This window comes from Dromaius novaehollandiae, chromosome 3, assembly GCF_036370855.1.
Source record: "Dromaius novaehollandiae isolate bDroNov1 chromosome 3, bDroNov1.hap1, whole genome shotgun sequence".
Lineage (NCBI taxonomy): Eukaryota > Metazoa > Chordata > Aves > Casuariiformes > Dromaiidae > Dromaius > Dromaius novaehollandiae.
The window spans coordinates 26,188,419-26,213,112 of NC_088100.1; the positions used below are offsets into that span (position 1 = coordinate 26,188,419).

A 24,694-nucleotide genomic window follows, 5' to 3' on the forward strand; every position below is an offset into this window, starting at 1 on the left:
GATGAAGACTTTATTCCTTGGTTATAAGCGGTATGTTCTCAAAGCATAGGGAAAATGTAACAGTTATTCTGAAATGAGCCCAGAAAAATTAATCATCCACTATAATGTAGTATTTTTTCTAAAGGGTGGGAGTGGATTTTTTTTGCATAGCAAATACTTCAAGAATGGCAAAGCTTAATGTGGACAATAAATAAGGAGCAGAAAAAGGGGGGAAAAACCCAGTGCTTCAGATTAAGCCGTTTGTTGTTTTCTATTTCTTCTCAGACCACGTTGTCTAATAACTATGTATGTTATCGGTAACTGCTTAGTTTTACATACCATTCTTTGGAGGTGATTGCTGCTGGTGTTGTTTTTCAGATTCTGTTTACAACATTTATCCTTACAGCAGAAGAAGGGGGGACTTGGGAGATGGTGAGAAGATAAAACTGAGAGAGGTTTTGGTTGTGCTGAGAACTTGCATCACTTCTGTTTGCAGTGCGCTGCTTTTGTAGAGAGACAAAGTCAATATCCAAGTGATAATTCCAGCACCTTTCCAGTCATTCCCTCTGGAGTCATTCTCTTACTCTAACAGATGTCTTATTTTTACAGTTATTATTATTTGAGCATGAATGAATGTAAAATATTTTGTGTAGTATTTTCTGTAGTTCTCTGAGTAAATGCAGGAAAAAAACAGGAAATAAAGTAATCTAGTCTAAATATTTCTCTTAAATGTTATAGAAACAGAATAATTTAGATCGGAAGGGGCCTCTGGAGGTCATCTAGTTCAACCTCCTGCTCAAAGCAGGTCTAATTAGATCAAGTTGTGCAGAGACTTGGGGACAATGTTATTAAATAGTCATCTTCAATATATTGAGATTTTATACAATTCTTCAGAGGATGACTCTTAATTTACATTCATTAGGTTTATTTAAAGTGATATCATGAAGTAGTACTAGAAGTATTTTTTTGTCTCTGCTACGTTTTGGTAATGCTGACATTACACATATTCAGTGAGAAAGAATGGTGTTGTTCCAAACATTAGGGTACTCTTGGACAGCAACTTTAATGACTGTCAATATGAAATGAAGAGTGTTCTTCCACCTTTTTCAAAATCATTTAATGCTTTTAAGATATAATACCTTTTGGTAAGTAAGCTGCCAGAAACTTTGTGTCCAAGTTGTTTTTTTGTTGTTGTTCTTTGGTATGAGATATGTTCTTGTCTTACAACTAATTCAGTCATCTGTTGAAAATAAAATTTCCAAAATTATTACTTCAAGGCTAAGATGAAGCATGAGAATTAAAACCTGAATTTAATTTGGGGAGAAATCTCTACAAAATTATTTTGTGTGGTTTATGAAGAATATCTTCTGAATCTGAACTGCAGTGTACAATACACATTTTTAAAGCATACAATAAAAAATGCAAAAATCCCCTGGTGGTGTCATTTATTCATGTTGTATCATACATTGAGGGCCTATCTTCTTCACAGAGAATTTCCAGGAAGAAGTGCTAACCTCACTGGAAGAAAAAAAACATAAGACCCTTACTTTCAGTTTTTTTCTTCTTTTTCATATGTAGCAATTTTTATCTTAATACATGAGCAGAAATTGAATTGCATCAAAGCACATGCATATTTTTTTTAGATAATTTAGTTGTACAAAAGGTATAAATGGACTACAGCACCAGGTGAAAATTGATTGTCATAGACAACTGGACATCTGGTGTTAATGCCGTTGTCTCAGTTTTATGTAATACTTGTCAAGTATTTTACAGTTAAATGACAAGGAAAGTGCGATCTTCATAATAATATAAAAGGAAACACATACTATAACTTGCAGGGATTTTTGTAGCTTAAAGATAGTGACTATAATAAGTTTAAACTGAAAGAAATGGTGTTTTCTTTTTCTTTTTTTTTTTTTTTTTTAGCATGATATTTCCCAAGAATGAATGCAAAGTACTAAAATGCTATTTATCCCTTGTTAAGTAATACAGGCTATTGGAAAAAAAATCCCTGAATACGTGTAAGAAGTTTAGGGAACTATAGGAGAAAGAATATATTCTTTAACTATGGTATAGAGCTAATTACAGGACAGTATATTTTTTATGTACATAAACAGCAAACATGACATGGAGAGATAAATAGATCTAGATCTAGTTAAGTGTTTTATATTAGAGTAATGTTTAAAGTTCAGCGATGAAGCAAAAGGCATATTTCTAAAACTATTTTAGATATTTTTCACAGTTCCAGTTATTTACTAACACATACATAAATGATCAATAAAACAGAGTCCTTTAAGCTGTCTGACAGTTTCTTGGATGTTCTTTTTATTCAGTCTTTTGGCCAATTCACTGTTATATCAGGTTCATGCTTTAGACATGAATAATACGAGCTTTAGCTGATCGAGGCTACTGCAATTCAAGAATCGGAATGAACTGATCCCTTCAGAACACTAGCGCATGTTTTCTGGGCTTGAAAATGAAACAAGTTGCAGATGTGTGCTTATGTGCTTGGCAAATGAAGTCCTTGAAGACTATACAATACATAATTCATGTAAGAATGCAAAAGCATTTAGAAATCTGCTGGTCGAATCATCATAGTTGTGGCTTTGAGAGAGTATCCTGACCCTTTCCAGTAGTACCACTTGATACCATTAAACTTGTTGTTGTTCTGTCGTAACGGATAATACATTCCATTGAGATTAGAAGGACCACATGCATCAAACCACCATCCTGCAAGACCAAAAAAAAAATATCAGCAGATGAAAATATCAGCTCAGGTAGTTTTCAGAACTGTATGTGTATGTATACATACATACATACATAAAACATATGAGAAGGTGTTAACACTTTGTCCAGAAATGAGAAAGAAATCTAAAACCTATTTTTCATACTTGTGATTTGGAAGTGTCAATATAAAATATTTGCCTCAAACTCAATAAGGAAATGTATTTATATATTAACTGCATATTCTTGAAGCTTATTTAATACAGAGCTAGCCATAGGAGTTTAAAGTTGAAAGGGAAGTTGTTAATCAAGGTTAAATCATCATCAATATCAAAGATTAATGTTGACAATCTGAGGGCAGAACTTGGCCTCGACTTTAATGATGCTGGATCTTCTTTATTTTTCATCTGCTTTTTGATAAACTTATGTCCTTCACACATTTAAACTCTACACTTCTTAATATTTTTTCTTTTTTTTTTAAGAGGATTAATTCAGTTTTCTGTTTCAATTCTGTATGCAGATCAATTCAAAACCTCTCTGTGCTGAAACAGCTGAACTTGGTAAGAAGGAAAAGGAGAAAAAAGCAGCGTCTTTGTGGTCCTGACCTGTTAGTGGGTCATAAAGAAAATTTGTTTTTATTAATAAGATAATATTTTATACTTCTATTATGATGGTGATAATGTGTGTCCTGTTTTATAGGGCAGTAATCCAGTTATCCTTTTGGATAAACTGAAACTGCCTTTGCAGTTTGCATTTGCACCTAGTGGTATAGGGAATCAAATCATTGCTTAAGAGATAACAGGAAGAGAAATCAAATTTACAAAGCAGTGTTTATATCTCAGAATGTGGAATTCTGGACTTCTAGAATTCTAGAAAGTTGTCTGGTTCAAGATTAAGAAAATATCACCTAAAACTCCAATAACAAGTGAACCATCATTAGAAAAATGTAGATGCTCCATAAATTATGGTGTAGCTTAAATGTATGGATTGTCATTTAACCTGTGACCTGTACTGTATATAGCAGGTGAAGGCTTTTTGGTTTTTTGTTTCTTTTCCTTCAAGAGCCAATATAATGTTTTCTTTGCCTTTGGATAGTTAGGGAAGGTTTTTATGCATAAAGAATCAGGAATCATTTCACTGACCAGCTGAGTTTCTAGGGCAAGTTTTTGGACTTCTTAGGTGTTATGACCTCTGGGACTATGTTATCTCATTCCTTTGAAGAATAATCTGCTGTCACTCATGCTATTTTCACAATTACAGACTTTCTAGTACCACAACTTGAGAGATTGGATTCTGCACTCCCCACTCCAACACATGTAGTTTTAACTTCTCTCGTTTCATTTGAACTGACCTTTGTCAAATAGTAAAATATGTCATTTGAGGTCACCATACTAGTCCTTCTATCCGAGTAATGGACTTCTTCAGTAGTTAAAATTCAGTAAGTCAAAATTACCACTGTTTACCTCAGACATTTCAGCGCCAATAAAAATAGGAAGACTAAGAAGCTAAAAACCATTCTTACCTCCTGTTAGCATTTGTGAACATTTGCAAATACATTTGTCATTGTCTGCATCCTTTGTGCTAAAATCATTTCCTGGTTGGCTTATACTACTTATTTTGCCTGCTGTCCCAGTAAGTCCTTTAAGGTGGATCCTGTAGAAGTGAGCAATGGAAAATATTAGGTGGAAGTTAATGGCAGTTGATCTACAAAATAATGATGAAATATTTTTGCAATAAATATCCTCTTCAAATAGTTGAGTTCTATTCTGGCGAATGTACTGTTGTAAACTGTTTTGGAGCTTAATATTTTGATATGAGCAGAAATAGTCAGTGCGCTGTTATAATGAATAGAGAGTTTAACCTTATGTAGAGATGATTGTTTCTTTCAGGTCCTACTAGAACAAACTGAGAGCAGGTAGATAACTCATAATTTTTCATGTACACCACGCATTTCTTAATACTGTAAATGCATTGTGTGCAGATAACTTTTTTTAATTGAGTTCTTTTTTTTAGTTCCTATGTTGTTATTAGCTCAATGTGGCAATGTATCATTACAACTTTGCAACTGTGATGGATAAGAAGATTACCTGGACCACCAATTGCAATTGATATTTTAGGGTTTTCTCAATATTCCTTTTCCATTTTCCAAATTGCTCTTCCTTTTCGCATCTTTCATAGGTATAAAAATGTTAGATCATCTCAGGTATTTATCAGTGTATTTCACTTCCCCTAGGAAATTAAACTTTCAGTGAGGCTGCTACTGTTGGGATCTGCTCATCCAGGTGCAAATGCAGTCTCAATGGGGGGAGATATGGGGGTGCTGAACTGGGGAGGCGATTACACAGCTGCTGCTGTGGTATGCAACTTAAGAGTCCATGTGTTGAATTGGAAGGGCTTGAACCCCCCAGGCCCACAGTAACTCTGCCAGTTGCATTCCTGTGTCAGGTAGCTTATCTGTCTCTCAGAGCTATTCTGTTTGTTTAAGGAAGAGAACTGACTTTTTGAGAAGTAACTTATCCCCAGATCTGTCTTGATCTTGCATGTAATTCTCTGCTTACTATAAAAGTTGTTAGACTGAGGATTTTTGCTGTAGGATATGTATCATTATACTGCTATGTATTACCTTAAATGCTATATAATTTTAATTTCTGAGTGTCTTTGGTAGTTTAGCAGATTATTTTAAATATTTTTATATATTCCTTATGTGAAAATTGTAAATTCTCATTCATTTAGGTTTCAAAACACTAGATCACTAGAGATTTTTTTCAAAAATCTCTTTCAAAGACTTCTGTTTTTCCAGAATATACTTACTAGCATTCTTGTAAATTCAAAACTGTTTTCAAACACTGATCCCTGTAAGGCTGTCCCTAATGAAGGTAGAACTAAAGTTTCCAAATACAATGTTATGAGCCTAGGCTTGATTTTCAAATATCACTTGAAGACTAATATAAGTAGAGTATTATGCAAATGACTGAATTTTAAAAAGTATAACTTGGTATAACTGTTTGTAATATTGCCTTAGATTACAATGATTGTACTGCTGCTTTTTGAAGAACAGCAATTTCCCTGGCTATTCAGTCATAATTTCTCCATTGGTGATTTGGCTTAGAAGGTCACTCATTTTCCTTCTATACTTTATTTAGGGAGGATTCATTTAAGAAATTAATTTCCTTCTTAGTCTGTATGTTGTGAATTATACTTCGTAATACTTATATATTGCTCTCACACACATATCTGTGTGTGTTAGGGCAAGCTGATCTCTTAGGGTATGGCTGAAGACGAGAATAATTTAAAAAACAATGGAAGCAAAGAAAATCTTAACAGCTGCCTTGGACTGTTCCTAAATAAAGATGCAAGTGTAGTTAACGATGCAGAAATGGCAGAAGCACTTCTATTCCATGGTTTGAAAAGGAAGATACATTGTTACAAAATGAAGTTTTTCCAATGTAGCAACTTAAGAGGTTAATAAATATCATCTGTGTGGCATCAAGAGTCTCAAAAGAGGGAGCATCAGTAGGATAGAAATCTCCTTGAGCAAAACTGAGGAAATTCCAGAAAGACTCTTAAAACTATTTGAACATGAAAATATTCAGAAGGAATGAACAGGATGATACACGCTGTTCCTGAGTATAACAGAAAAACTTTGAGAAATGATCCTATCTACTAAATCTGATATCATTCCGATATCATTCTTTACCTCTATTATGGAAATTCTTAATTCTAATTAGCTAGGTCTAATACAGGTAGACCTGTGTAAGAGGTGTGTGTGATGGTGGGGGCTTGTTATTTTTGTTAATTTGTTTTTGTTCTTTTAGTATTCAGTGGGTAAGGAACTGACTGGCAGATACCAACAGTCATTGGTGGAGTATTTCAGTAGTTACTGATGGAATAGCAATTGCAAGGAATAGTAATTGTAAAAAATCGTGGGAACATTTTTCTTGGTCCAGTCTCAGGACTGGATGCATTTCTACAAATGTTTTACTGAATCCCATGTTCCACACACCTGTCAGATGCAGAGATATTTGGTTGAAATATAATGGCTCTTGACATATCAGAGACACAATATCTGGTGGTCCCTTCTGTTGGGAGCCCTGTGAAACTTGTACAAAGTCTTCCTACATATACCTTTTTTAAATGAGTTAACAAGTGAAAACAGTTTGGATAGAAACTAGGTAACATGGGTGTGCAGAAATTAAGATACTTAAAATCCCTGAAAAGGGGAGAATTTGAATGATATCCCCTTGTCCAGATAAAAGTAATTCTCCCTGCTATAGAATTCATGTAACTGAGCTGCAGGAGTTGTGATACAGCCATGTCACCATTAACACTCTGTCAGTATGTGTGAGAAGTAGAATCTAGGTCATCTTACCCTATTCAGATGATTTTCACTGTGTACTAGCTTGAACTAACATGAAATCTACAGTGGTGCATGTCAGGAGGATGAGAGGCAGTAGATATAAATTGAAACGAGAGCTTCTGACTGGATATCAGGAAACACATTCACTGTGATGACAGACGAGCAGTGGAACAGGTTGTGCAGCCTCCATCCTTGGAGGTTATCAAGACCTGACTTGCCCTAAGCAGCCTTGTCTGACCTCTTAGCTGACCCCACTTCAAGCAGGAAGTCGGACTCAACTGATGCCCATTCCAATCTGTTTTTTTCTATGATTCTATGAAATTTTGTTTTTCTGACCCAACTCATGTTCTTTCCAGCGTTCAAAAAATGCATTCATGTTTTTTAATGTAATGAAAGTTGCTCTTTATTGAATACTTTCTTAGTTTTTCTCTTTCATAATATAAAACGTATTCTTTAAACCACTGCATTCAATGATGCATTTAATATTTGGTTGCATTTTGAAAGGAAGTATCTATTTACAGACAATCATCTTCGTTTTTAGTAATTATTTTTTAATAATGTAGATGGACAAGGGTAATGACCCATTTTGCAAAGGTTGCCTTTATAAGTATTTTAATGCATTATTTTAAAAATCTCTGCTGTAGATTCTAACTGTTTCCAGATGAAAAAAATATTGTCTTTGGAGTTGAGACAACTGTATGCTACTAAGGCATTAAGATTTAGGGGGAGGGAGATACCGATAGTTTTGGATTGCTTTGCATATGAGACTAGAGTTGAAGTAACAGCATTGTCTTCCATTTACCTTTTATTAACTTTTGAAAGGGGAAGAATGTACTAGTTTTGTCCATGACTGGTACAAAATCTTAATTATATTTTATTAAAGTTATTTTAACAGAATGTAGTTCTTAACAGAATTCAGTTCTCTGAGGTGTCAGATTGACCTTCTTTACAATGAATGGCTGTTAGATCTCAGAAATATTAATTTAAATTTAGGCAACTTTTCTGTATGGTTGGGCAAAGCTCCATGAATCTATATGATTCACATAAAGAAATATTCCCAGACCATGTAGTAGGAAGGCATCTGCCTAGTTTCTTGTATAACCACTCATACAATATCTACTGCATTTACAGAGAGCCTGGAGTAATAGAATGAATTATGAACTGCCCATATCTTTCAGTAGTGACTGATACTATTTAAAGTGTATAAGCGCTTTCATTTTTTAACCAAACGTAATAAAAAAATATTAAGCTCTGTGTCTATATTTTCTAAAATGATGGGAGCATAAGTGATATGGCCATTAAAATCAGGTGTTGAAGATGACAGGTTTATAGAGGGGTGGGACTGGACTTTCTCTTTTAGCTTCTTTTTCACAGATAGGAGCACTATTCTTCTGGGGTCTGAGACAGTGAGTAATGGAATGAGAAGGTAGAATTACCTCTGTACTCAGTGTGCTGCTTTTGTAAAGTGAAGATCTTGTAGGATTGTCTGCCTTAGTCATCCACCTTCCAGGCATGTATTTATTTCCTGGAATCATGATTTAATAGTCTCTGATTTTCTTAAAAGTAATTTGCAATGTTAATCCAGCAAATTGTTCCTTGTTTTTATTTTGTTTTTATGCAAATAACATTGGAAATGAACTTTACAAAGTAAAATTGGCTTAGCATTTTAGTTAACCAGTTAAGAATTGTTACAATTTGATCTTAGTAGAGAAAGATCTGATTATCTAAACTATATTATTTAAAGACAATATCATTTAATTTGATTCAGTAATAGAATTTAAGACTTCTTTCTTTAAAATGTGGATAATTACTTAGCTGAATTTATTAGAATGCTGCAAGATACAAAATTCTGTTCAGATCAGAAGAAAAGCACATCTAAAAATTCAGTTTGGCTACTAGTTCATTTGAGAAGCTCAGCTATGATGTGGAAAGAATTATCAAAGCCAGGGAAAGCCAGTCATCCCACTACTCTGCTGATACTGAATTCTGAGGGTAACCACATGCATACATGAATACATTGTACATGATAGATGGTAGTTATTACCCTCTGTGAAAAGAGTATGCTTGTGTGGATCTACCTACACAGAGAAGAACATGAACATGGGGTCACTTTTCTATTCACTTCCTTTTTGTGCAACTGCAGGCATGTTCCTATCACCCTGGAAGTTGTACACTGCCAGCTGGTCTACTAGCTTCTGTACTATATTTTCTTTGTCTTTGGAGCATCTTGTATAGACTTCACCCAGCGTGTACTAGTCAAATGTAGGTACTGTCTTAAAACATATATATTAAAACTAGATAGGCAATAAGTGAAAATTGGAGTAAGCATTTTTTTTTCCTGACTGAATTTAAAAACCTTTGATTGGTATGAAATAAAGTAATGCAACTAAATGGTTTAAAATAATTAGCTTCAGATTTTTTTATTCAGAACAGGTTTTTCTGCTTACCTGTACTTTAGTTCTTCACCAGATAGATAGAAGTGGTCGTACAGTGAATATGCCTCATTGCCTTCCCAATCTTTCAGGTGTATTTTAAGAACATAACGTTTCTGATTAGTCAGTTGAGAAACAAACTCATTTCCCAGCCAGTACTCCCCAGCAGGATCACCAAATCCCTGTAATTCAAGTTGTATATTTAAGTAACTTATATTTGTTTTTTCTTTGACTTTGAAATGATCACTTTATCACTTTTTAAGTATCATAGTTTTCAGTCTGTCAGCTAATAATTCTACTGTGCAAAAGAGGGTTATATATCTTTAATATTCCAAAGAGTAGATTTCAACAAAGACAAATTCAGAAATCTGAAATGGAGTGAATCAATGCCAGTCTTAGTAGATTTGGAGCAAGTTGCCAGTAGAAACACAAATATAAATAACTTCAAAATGTGGACACATCATGTAATAGTTGATTAAGAGGCAGAAAAAAACCCTGAAGTTTCTCTTCATATTTTCTAAATGAACATGAAAGAAAAAAGATGCCTTTTGAAACCTGCTTACAATCTGAGGGCATTATTAATATTACTTTATTACATCAGATTTCGGATAACTAGTAGTAAGGCTTCAGAGGACATTGTTCTTACCATCTTGTACTCTTTCCATGTTCGGTGAAAATCCACACTGCCATCTTCACGTCTCTGAATAATCGTCCAGCCTCCTCCACCAGTTTCCATGTCACAGTAAGCCTACCGGAGTAAATGTATAACAGTGTAAGTGCATGCCGTCATTTCTAAACAAAAATACTGAGCATGTACTTTGCATAATTCTGTATGGTGGTGAGTGTTACCATGTGCAAGAGCAGAATATGTGGACTAACCTAAAAAATTGTGCTGTTTTTCATAGCTTTCACACAAGTGAGTCTTCAGTGTCCACAAATGATGTGATTGCTCGGCGTTCATCACACTTAACAGAATAAATCTTAAAAATAGCTGATAGTTAGTGTTAAAGCAACATCAACTTAAAATCTAGATATTTTTGAATGAAAAAAGTGTTGACTTGGATTCTATACTTGCCTGCCTGTTACACTGATATTTTTGTGAGTTTCCTGATCAAATATTCCTCCTAAAAGATGTTTTCACTTCTCCAGCTTTTTTGTGAAATATGAACTCAAATTTCCCATAGTTAGGCAGAGTATACACTTTGAATGTTAGATTCAGGCAGTGGGCAATTTGAAACCCCCCCCCCCCCCATTGTCATTGCTTCAATACCTTTGCAGATTTGCTCCCCAAAAAGTAAATCTAGGTATAGTGCAATTATTAGCTGAAAGTAAACCTTCAAGCCATATTGTTAGACAGACTGCAATGGATGTTGTATATTCTAGAACAAAAAAGCAACTACTATAAAATGTTTTTTCAGTTATCCATAAATCATTTTTTAATTTGCCAAGTTATTGCTAAACATTTGAAAGGTCTGACATGTTATAGGCAGTTCACTGAACTCAGTCCTACATTGCCCAAAAAATGCATCCCCAGCACAAAATAATTCTAATTTGAGATATTGAAACAAAATATTTTGTTCAAAATAGATATCCCTATCCAATCTGAAAGAAGCTTAGAAAATGACACACTGTGGATTGAACTAAAAACAATGAACAATGAATTAAGCACGACACAGTTGTGGTCTGATTTCTCTGAAGTATACTTTATTCCAAAATGTCCTTTCCTATAACCTTGTAAAGTAACTGTGTATATCATGTAAACAAAAAAGATGGTCCTGTGAATATATAGAGACTTACTTTGACTAAACCCTTAGTCAAAGTTTTTCAATTATTTTCTGTCTTAAGAAAAAAGCACTTTTCTTCCATGAGACTTATATTTCTAGAATTATTGTAAATAAAAAAAATAAAAAGATCAAATAATTTGAAATGTAATAATATATTCTGATGAAGTGGGCATGTCTTGAAACCTCTTTTTAAAAGTGGAGCCAAATTCACATCAGTAACTATAAATTACATGTTAGTACTGATACTCAGAAAAATCTGAAAGTTTTTGTGCAAGTATTCCTGTTCACAGTTGAACATTACAGGCTCTCATTTGGTAGTTTTAAAAAATTATATCACTTTCCGCTAAGATACTGAACTTCTGAGTCTTTTTCAAATTCTTTGAAAAGTTTGAAAATTATAGTTCGAGTATTAAACTGCACTAACTTTTAATCTGAATTCTGGATATCTCATCAATTAAGTGAAGTTGCATCTTCCTTTTTACAATAACGAAGCAAAGATTAGGCTTCTTATACTTTGGTTGGGTATTTCATGTTTACAGATTAGATTTAAAAAATAAAAAAAGAAGCCAACCCCTAGAACTGAGTGTTTCATTCATTCAACCTGGGTGTTTCTCCCTTTCTTTATTTAAAAAGAAAAAACAAAAACAAACCTCTTGGGTGATCTTTCTTCTTACCTAACTCATTACTGCTATTTGTCATTATGTGTCACAAGAAATGCCTCAAATCATGTTTGAATGACACTGAAGCTGTGCATCTTCATCCTCTTCTGTGAGAGGGGGTCTTGTCAGTATATGCAGTTTTGAGTTCTTTGAACCATGCTGACCACGCTGGAAGCTCACTGAATAATATGACTCCAGTCAAGCCAGAATTTGTTTCTGTGCTGTGGCTGTTGCATGCACTATCATGGGAAGGAGGGTGTATGCTTTACAGGTTTTCAATATATTTGGCTATTTCAATATGTGTGCAGTGTGTATATTTTTATATATTTATATAAATATATATACACGTATATTTATATATATTTATATAAAACAAACCACTACTTTATCATGTGACTAGTGGCATATATACTGTTGAAAGGAATCAGACTTTTAAAGGGAAGAAAAGCCCTTAGAGCTGCTAAAATGAAACAGATTAGTTAGTGTGTGAATAGGCTGTAATACATTGGAAATGCAAAGCACATGTTGTGTTTTGTCTAGACTGTTTGTTCAGCATCGGAGAATCGTGAGACGTCCAGCTGGAGTTTTTTGGCAAGATAAAAGAAAGAAGAAAACGAGTTGGATTAAGTTTTACTGGTTAAAGTATATCATGTAAATTGAATTCAATAGAAAGCAGCAACTTTAATTTTTACTGCTGCATGCAGTTTTTACAACTCAAAACCTGTTTTTTTTTTGGGGGGGGGGGGTTTGCTAACCTCTGTTTTTAATATGACTGGTAATGATTTAGTAATAGTTTGTGTGTGTGTGTGTGTGTGTGTATACATATATGAAGGTATATTAACAAAAAAAAAACTGCCTTGAAAAGGAAAGAGTGGAGTTCTAAAGATATTATAAAAGATTATCAATCTCTTTCAAAAAGATAACTCATACAATGTGTAATGCTTAGGTAAAATGTCATTGCCGCAAGAGGCTATGAAGAGGGATACAAGGGATGGACTAAAGCATATGCTGATAAGTTTATTAAGCATCTTTGCAGATTAAAATGCTGATTTAACAGTTATCAAATATAACTGGTTATAGAGCAAGTTCACTCCCAGATTCTACCCTACTGAAAATATTTTACAATAACCCAAATGCAGAATAAAATGTTTTAACCCTTCTCTGAAACATGTTTTAGTTACTTAGAGAGAGGTAAGATATTAATTTAGATGGACCACTCATTTAGTCTGATGCTTCTATTTCAAACATTAATTGATGTTTTTTTAATGCTGCATATGATTTCCATGGGACCTAGCATTTAAATTTCAATTCAGCTGGAATTATTACTTTGAAGCTATAAATACCTTGAAATAGCACTACATTTAGTTCTAATGAGATTAAAATATTCTCAAACAGTGGGATTTTCCATTGCAAAAAAATACTTTCCAGAACTTCTGTTAATGTCTTATATAAAATATTCCTGTTATAGCCAATATCTGTTTTGCATGTGACTGGTAAGATGACTTGCTTTTATAGATAGTATAGACTCTTTGGAATAAGTGTTTTGGTAGTGCAAATTTCTTCCCAAATGAAGAAGCAATTTAGTAGCAACTGAAATACATAATAAGAAATGTTGAAAGAAAAGACCAGAAAAATCCTGTGTAGATTTTTTTTTCCAATAATGATTTTATAAAGTTTGTGTAAACTCGAGAGTATAATTTTTCCATGCTATAAAAAAATTATCAGTTATCTGTAAGTGCTTCTTATAGATGCCAGGTTTTTTTATGGCCTTGGAAATGGAACTCCTTTTATTTATTGGGTGGAAGGTGGGGCACAGGCAATGGGAACGTGCTGGTTCACATCACCACCTTCTACTGTCATAACACCTGTTTTAAAGCATGACAAAATAGCTGTTTGAGATCTCAGTGTATGGTTTCTAACTGCCATACTTTACAGTTGCACACTAGCCCTCTTGAGGTAGATAAAAAGGAATAAAAAAATTAGTTTTACCAGCTTTACATAACCATGATGCAGTGAAATTTCTTGCTTTCAGGCTTGACTGGCAATCCAGAACTGTTTTGCAAGGCCTCACATATTCAGCTTTACTCATGAATCATTTCCCTAAAAATGAAATTTATCAATTCTCTGACTAATCAAGACTAAAATCTTAATCTGCTAGATGTCATATTTACTATAGAACTAGGAATTTTGAATTTACATATACGCTTTGTTTTTAATTTGGGAAAGAAGAAAGTTAATGAACAATGATAGTAAAAATTAAAGAAAGAAATTTAGTGAAGTAGATTGATTAACTGTTATTACTTTTTCCTAAAAGTGGATGATATATATTCATAAGTATTTTTAAGGATGAAGATTGGCTGCTCAGTGGAATGAAGATTAAGGAAAAGATTTGCTTAGTTTAAAATAAACACAGTAAATTTGCTGTGTCAGTCTGCAGAGGGAAACATTTCTTAGTGAAGTATGTGATAGAAGAGGGGGTAAGAAGTATTTATTTAGACTCTAACTTCTTTTAAAAAAAAAGATAATAATCTTCAGTAAAATGATATGCAGATGAAGCTTTCTCTAACACTCATTAGTGGAACAGAGCTCTTCTGATCTTTGAGCCCAGCCTAGGTTTTGTATTCAAAAGGAAGAAATGTAACATATCATAGAACTAGTAAGGACAGATACCAAGATGAGACAGGCAGCAGGAGTCTTCAGACAGATGCCAAAAGGAATAAAGAGATTAGCTTCTCAAATTACAACTTGGCAGGGGGTATATTTGATTTATCTTGTGAACTCCTTCACTACTTACAGTTCGAGCAGCTGTAGCACTGTGGGAGCTAAGGTCAGTTGTTTATATTTTTCACCTTCAGCTAAGGATCAGTGCTGTATTTTTGAAAATGTATTGTCAGAAGTAGTAACCTTTCCCAAAGATTCTGAGTGTGTCCACTGTGAGCAGTCAGTCTGTCTTGGCTGTCTAGCAACAGTGCTCTGGCCTTCAGAGCAAGTCTTTTTTTTTCTTTTTAGATGTATTTTTAGATATTTAGGGTCTATGTGTTTTCAGTCTTACTGTCTGCATGGTAAGACTGTGGCTGAGTTCTTGGGATGAGATCCACTACATTTCTTATACCAAAACAAGTAGGGTTTCCACATCTGTGCTGTCTTCATGACTTTTGGCTATTGTCTGAATACTCATGAAGAGCTTTTCAGTCATGATGCTCAATGATTTTTTCTTTCTCTGGCTCTGAGAGATGTGACTAGACAAGAATCTCGGCCTTGGTTTCATTGTTCTGGAGAGAAGTAATTACATACATGGTTTACAAAGTAATTTAACCTAATACCAATTACCAGTTAAAAAGCCAGATGATGAGACTCTTAAAATGCACAAAAAGCCCCTTCATTTAACCCACAATTGTATAGCAGAAGCAACATGAATGCCTTTTTTTAAGCTTCAGGTTGACAACACTTTATGTATGTGTATTTTAAATCTAACCTCTGTGGCATGGGCTCCTTATGAAATGACCAGCTAATTCTCTGCATGATCACTTTTCAGAAAAGTTTTATAAACTTTTCCTTTTTCAAGCTTGCCCAAATTGTTTTTTGTAAGAAAAGTTAAAAAAAAAAAAAGTTTAAAAAAAGTCCTCTGCTTGGAACATTTCTACTCAAATGTGGGAGGGAAATGGGGAAGAGCTCAGCCACTACTTCAGCCAATATTTTAAGATTTGGGATAATACTTAGGTAAGAGTTGTGGGTAATGGTTGAGCTGATATATTGCCATAATGTGGCATTCAGGGTCATCCAGGCTATACTGTTCTGTCTGATTAAAACCAAGAAGTTAGTTGGTTCATGTAACTGCTGTAAACATGAAGTTATTGGCTTTTCATGGGTTTGCCTCTCCTGTTTTCTCTTGTGTCAGCAGTCTTGCTGTTTTTCCTCAGTGTTTTTAAAAGGTCTTAGCTTTTGTCCTGGTGCAGAACAGGAAAGCTTGAAAATATTAATGGAATGAAATAATTGTTTTCCTCTCAGCTCTAGTATGCACTGCTTTAGTTTTGCATTATGATGGAAGACAAATTAGTGAAGTAGGATCGGTTACGCAGATTACACAGAAGTTGTTTATAAGCCTGTTGGGAGGTCAGAAGGTGTTACAAGAGGAAAAGATGAAAACATAAACAGCAGTGCAGCACTTCTGGCAAATAAAAAAGGTCATTCTGTTTCCTGGTCCGAGTAGCCATCCACATCATAAACAGTTGATAATGGTATAACGTGTTGATTATCCCTAAACCTTTGCTTCCCTTGACAACAACTCTTATGCATTTGTATTTGTGTAAAATTTTGTATCAGATTAAAACTTTTTAGTCTTTTTTCCCATTTCATATAGTATGTAAAATTTTCACTAGCTGTCTCTTTCAGGGTCTGTTTTTCATTCTGTCTGCAGTGGGCACGATAAAATTAATATTATTAAATATAATAAAACTACTTTTGTTTTAAAATAGCAAATTACTCTATCAGTTTTTTTTCTGCTAAGTGTTTTAGGCCTCTATGTTCAAATGTAAAGCATTTAATGTTTTACAGTCTAGTAAATTTACAATTGTACTTTTGTATTAGGGATAAAATATTTTGGCAAATAGTTTACACACAGAGTTCAGTAGTCTGGCAGACTACTGGCATTTCTATAGAAATGTGAATTGCTATAGATGCTCAGTAGTTGAAACAAAATGTACGCAATGTCTTAAACTTTATGGCCTTGAAAATGCAAAGTTAAAATTTGACAGTAGAAATTTCCATTTTGTAATATGACGAGTCTTTAAGCAATTTACTTCATTGATGAACTTAATTTCTAAATCCTTCCTATCAAAACTTGGGAAAAAATGCTTTCTCTGTCAAAGCTTAACAATTGCTTTTCCAAATGTGCCCTCACTTTATTTTTGTACATTTTCTGTTAGGTTTTTTGGATTTTGTGAGTATTTCTTGTATAATAAAATAGGGCCTTAGGTATTCCATAAATACTTTCTTTTGTAAGGAGAGGTCTACAATATTAAATCCTAAAATAAAAAAGTACAAAATCATCTCTTAGTATTTGTCTAAGAAATATAGTACGTGTTTTTGCATATATTCAAATGTCCCTTGACCTGCCTCAGCCTGCTGTATCTGATAAGTTGGGGAAAAAAATCATTCATTTGAGCCCTTGTCTTCAGAATCCTCCCTGCAGTTTTTGGTTCCTTTCTCCTTGTAATCCGCCTGGGACTTTTCTTGCCTTCCAGATTTTGTTTCTCTTGAATTATACCATTCTTTTTACTCTAGTAGGTGGAGTGTCTGTGTCGGGCATCCAGTGAATGCCCTTTCTAGCTCGGGTCTCTTCTGCAGGGTAGTATTGCATTGATTTAACTTAAATTGACTTTGAAGTTCATTTCAATTAAACATGTAGAAAAAATAAGTATTCATTTAAACTGATTCAGTGAAACCACTGCAAAGTCTCACCTTTTATGTAAATCAGAGCAATATTTTCTGGAGGATCTTCTCTAGCTGCGTCCCAGTGTCAGTTGCACTAATCTAATTGCTAATCGGTTATGCAAATGGCCTTAAAACTCTGCATAACATAGCAAATTGGAACGCATACGAGGTTCTGGTACTAGTAGATTGCTCATATGAATCCACGAGTACTCTTCTGTGCCCCCTTTTGTGAAGGAAGTATGTTTTTTGTTGTTTTTTGTTTTGTTTTAAACCTCCTTTTGCCACCTGGAGGGACTTGAGCATAGGAAGGTACTAAGGACTTTGAGAAAACAAGAGATTTCTGGAGCTCCTGGTGTCCTGAAACGCTAACTTTGACTTTCCTTAATTGACAAAGGTGGTGTGATCCTGAGTTTGTGAAGCTGCAAAGGAAGAGTTAATTCAATGTGAAATCTAAAGGAAAACTGCATTTTTTTTTAATATCCAATGATAAACTAGCTGTCAAAGCACAGTCAGTAGGTGTTATGGTTATAAAACACTCAAGGCTTGTACACATTAGTGTATCTTGGTCACAGGGCAGGAACATCTTCAGAGAAAAGGGCTACTATATTTGAGGGCTTTCATGCATTTTAGGTGGTTAGCATGGTATGTGCCACAGATCATATACAGTGATTATGTTGGAGTTTGAGATTTGATAAAGAGATTAAAGTATAATGTTACTTTAATTCTGTGTTTATTATGTGGAAAGAAAGAATGAAATCCTGGTAAGCTGAAGTGAACAATGAAATGCTTGGCCAAGATTTCTGAAGGACTTTTTTCCCCTGGGAGGACTCAGATCTGTAAGTGATGAACCGCCTATAAAAAACATGATAAGTAAATATTGGGTAAAAGTTCACTATTAACTAGGCTTTAAAATAGCGTATTTACTAGATCAAATAATTTTATTAACATGTGTGCATAGGTAGTATTTTATAGGCATCCTACCTTCTTTTCTTGCGCGGTGTTAGGGACCGTTAAGGTGTAGATTCCGCTTGTTGTGAGGCCAGATTTAAATGCTTCGGCACAGTCTTTGAAACTGATCTGCTCCTCTTTAGCTATGAAGTTGTTTTTAGGTGCTAAAAATAAAAAAAAAAAATTGAAGGCATTTAACAGGAGATGAATAAAAGTTACGGAGGAGTAATTAATGATGTAATGAAAAATATGCCCGGTCCTGGAAGAAATGGCAGATTATGGCTTTAATTATGTGTTACTTTATATATTTGGAAAGGTTGTTCTGATACAAGCATGACTGCTTGATAGGTTCAAAAGAGATGATATCTATTAATATGTTGAATAAGAAAACTTAGGATATACTATCTCATTCAGTTAAGCAGGTTCTGCTTCCGTTGCCTTTTCTGGTCTCTGCATGCATTACAACCTCATGATTAACTACTATTACAAACATGTCTATATAGAAACTGATTATATCAATAATGACCTTTGGCTGGAATTCTGTAAAGTGGTGAAATCTAAAAAGAGTTGTGAAATCTTTTATAACACAGCTGACTGGAGTAACTGCTCTTAAAAAGTTTGAGCTAGGTTTTCCCCTCTGTACTGAGCAGCAGTATCAGCAGGGTATGTAAAATGTTGCTCGTGGTCATTCAGCGCACCCACATAAGAAATCATACTTTCTGGAATTCATTTGTGTAAAAAATACATTTTAATATGTCTAAGCCACCTTGTTTTACAGAACAATCTAAGGCTCATCTTTTTGTTCAGTTCTTTATTAACTATGGAGGTTGGAATTTCTTGGCATTTAGCCTGCTGACTGATATTTTATACTCAATCCTTTGGTGGTTGGTTTTGTGTATTTTCCCTTTTTAATTTAATCTAAGGAACACAGCCAATCACTACAAAGTTTTAGGTGCTTTGTAATATATGCTTATATTATTGTTGTTTTAATATTATGTTCTCTTCAGCTTTCTTATTCATTATTTACCTGTTTACATGCTTTGCCTCAAATATAAAAATAACACGTTCAGTGTTAATTGATTTTCCACACACTATTGTTTGTATACTGTCTTAAAAGCTTTCCCTGCTAATTTTGTCTTTTTGGCAAACATTCATTATTTTTTCCACTCTGGGTTTAATGGTGTTGTAGCGAACATGACTTTGACTTGTTTACTTATTTGTGCACTAGCATAACAGATAACATCAGCAGGAACATGTACAGCCTTGGTAATGGTATTTAAGGGGATAGTGCCAAATATTAACACAAACTTGGTATTTTACTTTGTTTAAAAAGACCTAGAAGATCACAGTATTTAGGGCACTGTAGACAGAGCTTGTTAAACACTTTTCCATATTTGTGATCCAACTGTACTATAGATAGTGCTTGATAATTTCAAAATGGAGCCAACTATAAAACAGCTATAGGAGTCTTGTTTGATTATTCAGGCTGAATGAAATAGAGAAAGTAGAAATAGTATATAAAATGAAAAAAATGCTTTTCTTGATCAAAATAATAGTTTATGGAAATGTTAAATAAACTTTTGGTGGAATGAATAATGTAGGTTCCTGTTTTTATAGTAAAAAACATTTTCAACATTCTACATGTGCATTTATAATTCACTGGACACTGTCTTCTGGGCTGCAACTTCTAAGACAGGAAAATTTGTATTCTCAAACTATTGAAATTTAAATGTGTAAGCCTGTTTTGGGCCTATGTGTATTGTTAAAGTATGAAACTGAGCCCATCTATGCTCTTTTCAGTTGCAGTGAAAGCTATTTTAAATTCTTCCTAGTATTTCATTTTAAATCCTTTCTAGATGTCCTAAATGCTCTGCATCTTTCCAGCCCTGAGAACTTCAAAGGCCAACATTCTAGATTTTTTACTCTTTTATAGAGAATGTCTATAACTTCTAAATTTGTTAAAGTTCCGTATGAGACATGAAGTTAAAGATAATAAAAATTAGCTCACTGGTTTAATTCATGTGCAGCCATAATCTTCAGCTTATGGTTTGTGTGGTCTTTTATGAAGCATGTGAATCTGTATAAATATGGAAGCTATGGTTGGTGACTATGATTTGTTGCAGGGCTGTCAGGCATATTAGGGATGGCGCAATATGTAAAATTTGCTAAGGTGGGTGATTTTTAGGATGAATAGGGAAGCTTCAGTGAAAGACTGGAGGGCTTCTGGGAGTACCTGCTGCCCCAGGCTGGTGCTTTCTGTGGTCTGAGTGCTAAGCTGGGCCAGCACTGATTCCTTTGCCCTTAATGGACACTATTAGTTGTCTTTCTTTGATCGACTCCATGTATATACAGTAATGCAAGGTGGCAGAGGCTAGTTATGATGCAGGCTTCTGCAGTAGTATTTGCGAGCCAGGAAGAAAAACTGCAGGCCTACATCATGCAATCTAACCTGGATGTATGGTTAAGGCAATGTGTTACAGTATTGCCAGATGAATGAATGGCATGTGAGATAAATGACATTTGGCGTCTCTGTAATTTTTTGGATTACTGGAGAACTGGGCAGGCAAACCGACATAGAGCACAGAAGATGAGCAAAATATTGAAAAGCAATCATGTAAGCTTCTTCCCACCCCACCCCCACCCCCCAAAAGTCTGTTAACTCTGTCGTATGTCATAGAATTTAGGGTAAAAACATTAATTTTTGAGAAGCTGAAATGTGGGGAAACTGGTTGTAAAAGATTATAGGTAAGAGTGTACACAAATTAATGAATCTCACTCCAATGATGTAAGCGTATATGCTCTTACTTACAGTTTGGTGTAGATATCATAGTAAGCAAGTTATGAACAGTCTCCATCAGATCATGTTGCTGTTTTTGCAGAACCGAGTTGTTTACTGTAGCTATAACTAACTGTTTTTCGAGTTCTTCAATAATAGAATTTTGTCTGGATACTAATACTTGAAGCTGATCTTTTTCATCTTTTATTGACTTCAGCTGAAGTGTGTGCTTGTCTTCCATCTCAAGAACTCTTTTTTCTAGAAAGCTGAATGAAAGATTTCAGTTAGGTTCTCGAGAAACTATTTTGAGCTGATATAAAGAATATTAAGCCTGTTGCAGAAGTTATTTCCTGCTTTATAGGAGCACAGTTCTATTCTTTGATGCTGTGCATGCAGTAGAAACCTGAATGAAAGCTGATGTTTGATATATACATCTTTATTATATAACAAATTAGTGTATAAATAAACAACATTTTCTATTATAGTTTGTATCGCATGCTTAGAAAGTGTAGCAGTTGAGTGTTTGGTAAATCAATGTGCTGAAAGAAAAGATAAACTATATCTTTTCAGTCCTGGGAAAAGGATAGTAGTGCTAGAAGTACAGGGATGATCGGTATAAAATGGATTTAGGCCCAAAGCAACTGTTGCTTATGACTATGAACCTTTTTCCCAGAGGTTTGACATAACAGTGAAGGATTTCATGTTTTGCCCTATTAAAAGATGAAACTCATTTAAAGATGAAACTCATTTAAAGATGAACCTATTAACTTTTCAATTGTCCTCTATTATAATGTCTTTAATGAAAATAAATGTTAGACTTCGGATAGGGAAATGTACAAATAGTTACTCTATGATGTGTTACCCATCTTCAGTTCTGGAGCTGACCTGAGTAGGTGGCTGGCTGGAAGATGATTGGTAATTGTTTTGATACAGACTCTGGGAAAGCTAGTGTTAAAAAATGCACAATCAGAAGGGAGAAGCTGGCCTAAAATTCTTGATTGTACTATCGAAAAAAAATCCTGAACCTTTCAAGCAGGTGATCTCAATGTTAGATCATCTTTTTTTAGGTAAGAAATAACGCTTCTGTGTTTATATGGGTTTTATAGGGGTAGTCTAAGGTCTGCCGAGTTCAACACAAGACAGCGATGTTCTAAAATGCAGTATTTACTTTGCCTTCCATTGGCTAAGGATGCTTGTTTTATTAAACTGGTAGAGAAAACCTTTAGGGAGCATATATAAATACAGTAGAGTAGTGAACACAAATGTCAAAACATGTCTCAAGCTTTTTTAAGCTAATGTTTTTTAAAATAAAAAGCACTTTGCACATATGGTTCTCATTGAAAAACATGGCTTTGAAGGAGAAAACACACTGTTATTGCTGCTTTGAGATTTTTCTGTAAACTGTTTATTGCCAAAAGTAAAATAAGACACCAGCGATATGAAGCTGAAACCAGCTGAAAAAAAGGCATGCACCTTTGGACAGTGGCTGAGTACAGTAATGGATAGGAGTAATAGCTAGATATCAGTCTGAATTTCAAAAGATAGAATGTCTAGGAACCTGAAACATAGTGGTGTGGCTTTTCTCATAAGGTTAAAAAAATGTGGCAATGATAGGATTGTGTGTTGGGATAGCTGTGTACTAAATGAAAATAGAATTTTAGTTAAAGATGTGTTTGCACTGGCTGCGTTTGATCGTGTTACATAATTGATAACTTCATCTAGGTAAGTCTAAAGAGGAATATAAATTGGCTACAATTGAAGTATCGAGAAGTATTTCAGTTTCTAACCTGAAGTTCCCCATATAAAGCAGGACTTTAGTGAAGAACTGTATATAACCAGGACATGTCTAGTTAGGGCTTTGCTAGGAATAAACAACTGCTGCAGTTACATCTCACTGAAAGTCTATGGGATTTGGGTCTCTGATCGCTTGAGTTGGGATACGCGTTTGTTGACTCATCTAAGCACCTCAAGAAGGCTGTCTTGCACAGTAAAGTAAGTAGTCAGTGCTCCCAGCAATCACCATTTTGCACTTGAAATGATCATGTGCATGCTGCTTAGTGGATGCTTCACAGAATTGCACTTGCCTGTCTGATGTAAAATAGGAATAGACCTGCATGTTTCTTCTGGCCATAAATAATACATGACCTTTCTGACAAGTATAGCGGGGTGGGGGGGGAGGTGAGGGAGATTGTGTGCAAGGCCTAATAGGAAGATAAATCTGAGGCTTTTTTCAGTTTGTCATATCTGACAAACGTATCTTCTTGTCCCTTCGCATTTATGAATAATAAACTGAATAAACCTGCAGCCTCTTTCCCTGAAGAAGTCCATTAATGATGTGCGACTATTGTACACCAGAAAACAATGGATCTTGCAAACAAATGTATTTGTATTCATAGAAATAAGTGTTCTGACATAATGATTGTCTTATTTTCACTCAAATGTATTATTATTACTGCAGTGTATCAGCATACATTGCATGATCTAGTTCAAGTGACATATGGAATGGCAAGGAAGACTGGCAACACATGGCACATCTTTAGAGTGTATTTCTCCATTAACAAACTATCAGAGCTGCTGTGGTGTATTCTCATCACCTCTCTGTCTTCACAGCAGAGGTAGTTGAGGCCAGGAAGTAAACTGGTTCAGGGACTTGATCTGCTTGAAAACTGATCTATTTACCTTAGTGAGGACTCTCATCTGATGGCATTGAAGCCAAGTACAAGAAAGAAGGCTACTAGTCCTGATTTTTAGATCAGCTTAAGTTGTCACAGTGTTATATTTTCAATTCTAAAGAAAGACCATGAGCTCTGGTACATTTAGCCCCTCATGAACTGTGCTATTCGTTCTTTTTGTAAAATATAACCAAAAATTTTCTGTTCGAGAGATCTTTGTGTAAGCGTAGAGTTCTAATTGAAACAAGTTCCTTTGCTAAAGTCTAGCTACCTAACGTAACAGAAAGCCCATACTGTTGTATAAAAGGGTGGTATAAAAATAAGAATTTACTATAATGCTTATAACTGAGGAATGAGAATTAACAAACAAAATCAGCATTCACATGTCCTTGAATGTTCTGATGTTACTGGAATTTCTAAAAACAGATTTTGAAAAATGTTAGTAACAATTTCAGTTTAAACAAACTGAAATAAACCAATAATAAACCAATATACTTTAATCAAAATTATCAACAGTGGTATTTTTTATATTTTAGATAGTAAGTGTGGGAGGCTTTTTGGTGCTACTCTGGCATTTTAGCTATCAGTTCTTTCTGTATTTATAAACAAGTTTGGCTATTTCTTCACTCAGAAGATTTTTGAAACTGGTGCAATTGCAGAAGCATTATTTTCCTACTTAAATACTTTTGTTTACAAAACCATTAGAAGGGCACTTCAGAGAATCATATTTTGCTGGGTTGGTAGACAAGCTTACCTGTTTTTTTCTTGTAGTTTAGTTATTTCATTTGTCTGATCTGAAATCTGTCTTTCTAATTTGTTTGTTGAAAGAGAATGCTCCAAAAGCTGAAGTTCAAGTCTGGTTGTCTGGTTTAGTACCTAAATAAAATTAAAAAAAAAAGTCTTTGAAAACCAAGATACAGCTTTTTAACA

The 24,694-nt window shown here is 34.4% G+C and overlaps 2 protein-coding genes across 9 annotated transcripts in view; one reads left to right on the forward strand and one right to left on the reverse strand.

Annotated features, from left to right (window-relative positions):
• The window catches only part of MCPH1 (microcephalin 1), a 147,786-nt gene that overhangs the window by 45,749 nt on the left and 77,343 nt on the right, over positions 1–24,694 (forward strand). Inside the window, exon 13 of one of the 7 annotated variants that reach the window (XM_026097022.2) lies at positions 358–1,411. The exons of 5 other annotated variants lie outside the window; for them this stretch is intronic. In XM_026097022.2, the coding sequence (XP_025952807.1) occupies positions 358–423 (66 nt within the window). In that variant the 3' untranslated portion in view covers positions 424–1,411. Of the gene's footprint in view, positions 1–357; positions 1,412–24,694 lie in introns of those variants that run through there. One more of the 7 variants, XM_026097023.2, reaches the window with a different exon arrangement.
• ANGPT2 (angiopoietin 2) overlaps positions 2,282–24,694 on the reverse strand; it is a 49,853-nt gene continuing 27,440 nt past the window's right edge. For both annotated transcript variants that reach the window (XM_026097026.2, XM_026097025.2), the window contains 7 exons: positions 24,519–24,640; positions 21,126–21,358; positions 18,350–18,480; positions 10,139–10,240; positions 9,508–9,674; positions 4,226–4,356; positions 2,282–2,709 (listed from right to left, as the gene is read on the reverse strand). In XM_026097026.2, the coding sequence (XP_025952811.1) occupies positions 2,549–2,709; positions 4,226–4,356; positions 9,508–9,674; positions 10,139–10,240; positions 18,350–18,480; positions 21,126–21,358; positions 24,519–24,640 (1,047 nt within the window). In that variant the 3' untranslated portion in view covers positions 2,282–2,548. The remainder of the gene's footprint in view (positions 2,710–4,225; positions 4,357–9,507; positions 9,675–10,138; positions 10,241–18,349; positions 18,481–21,125; positions 21,359–24,518; positions 24,641–24,694) is intronic.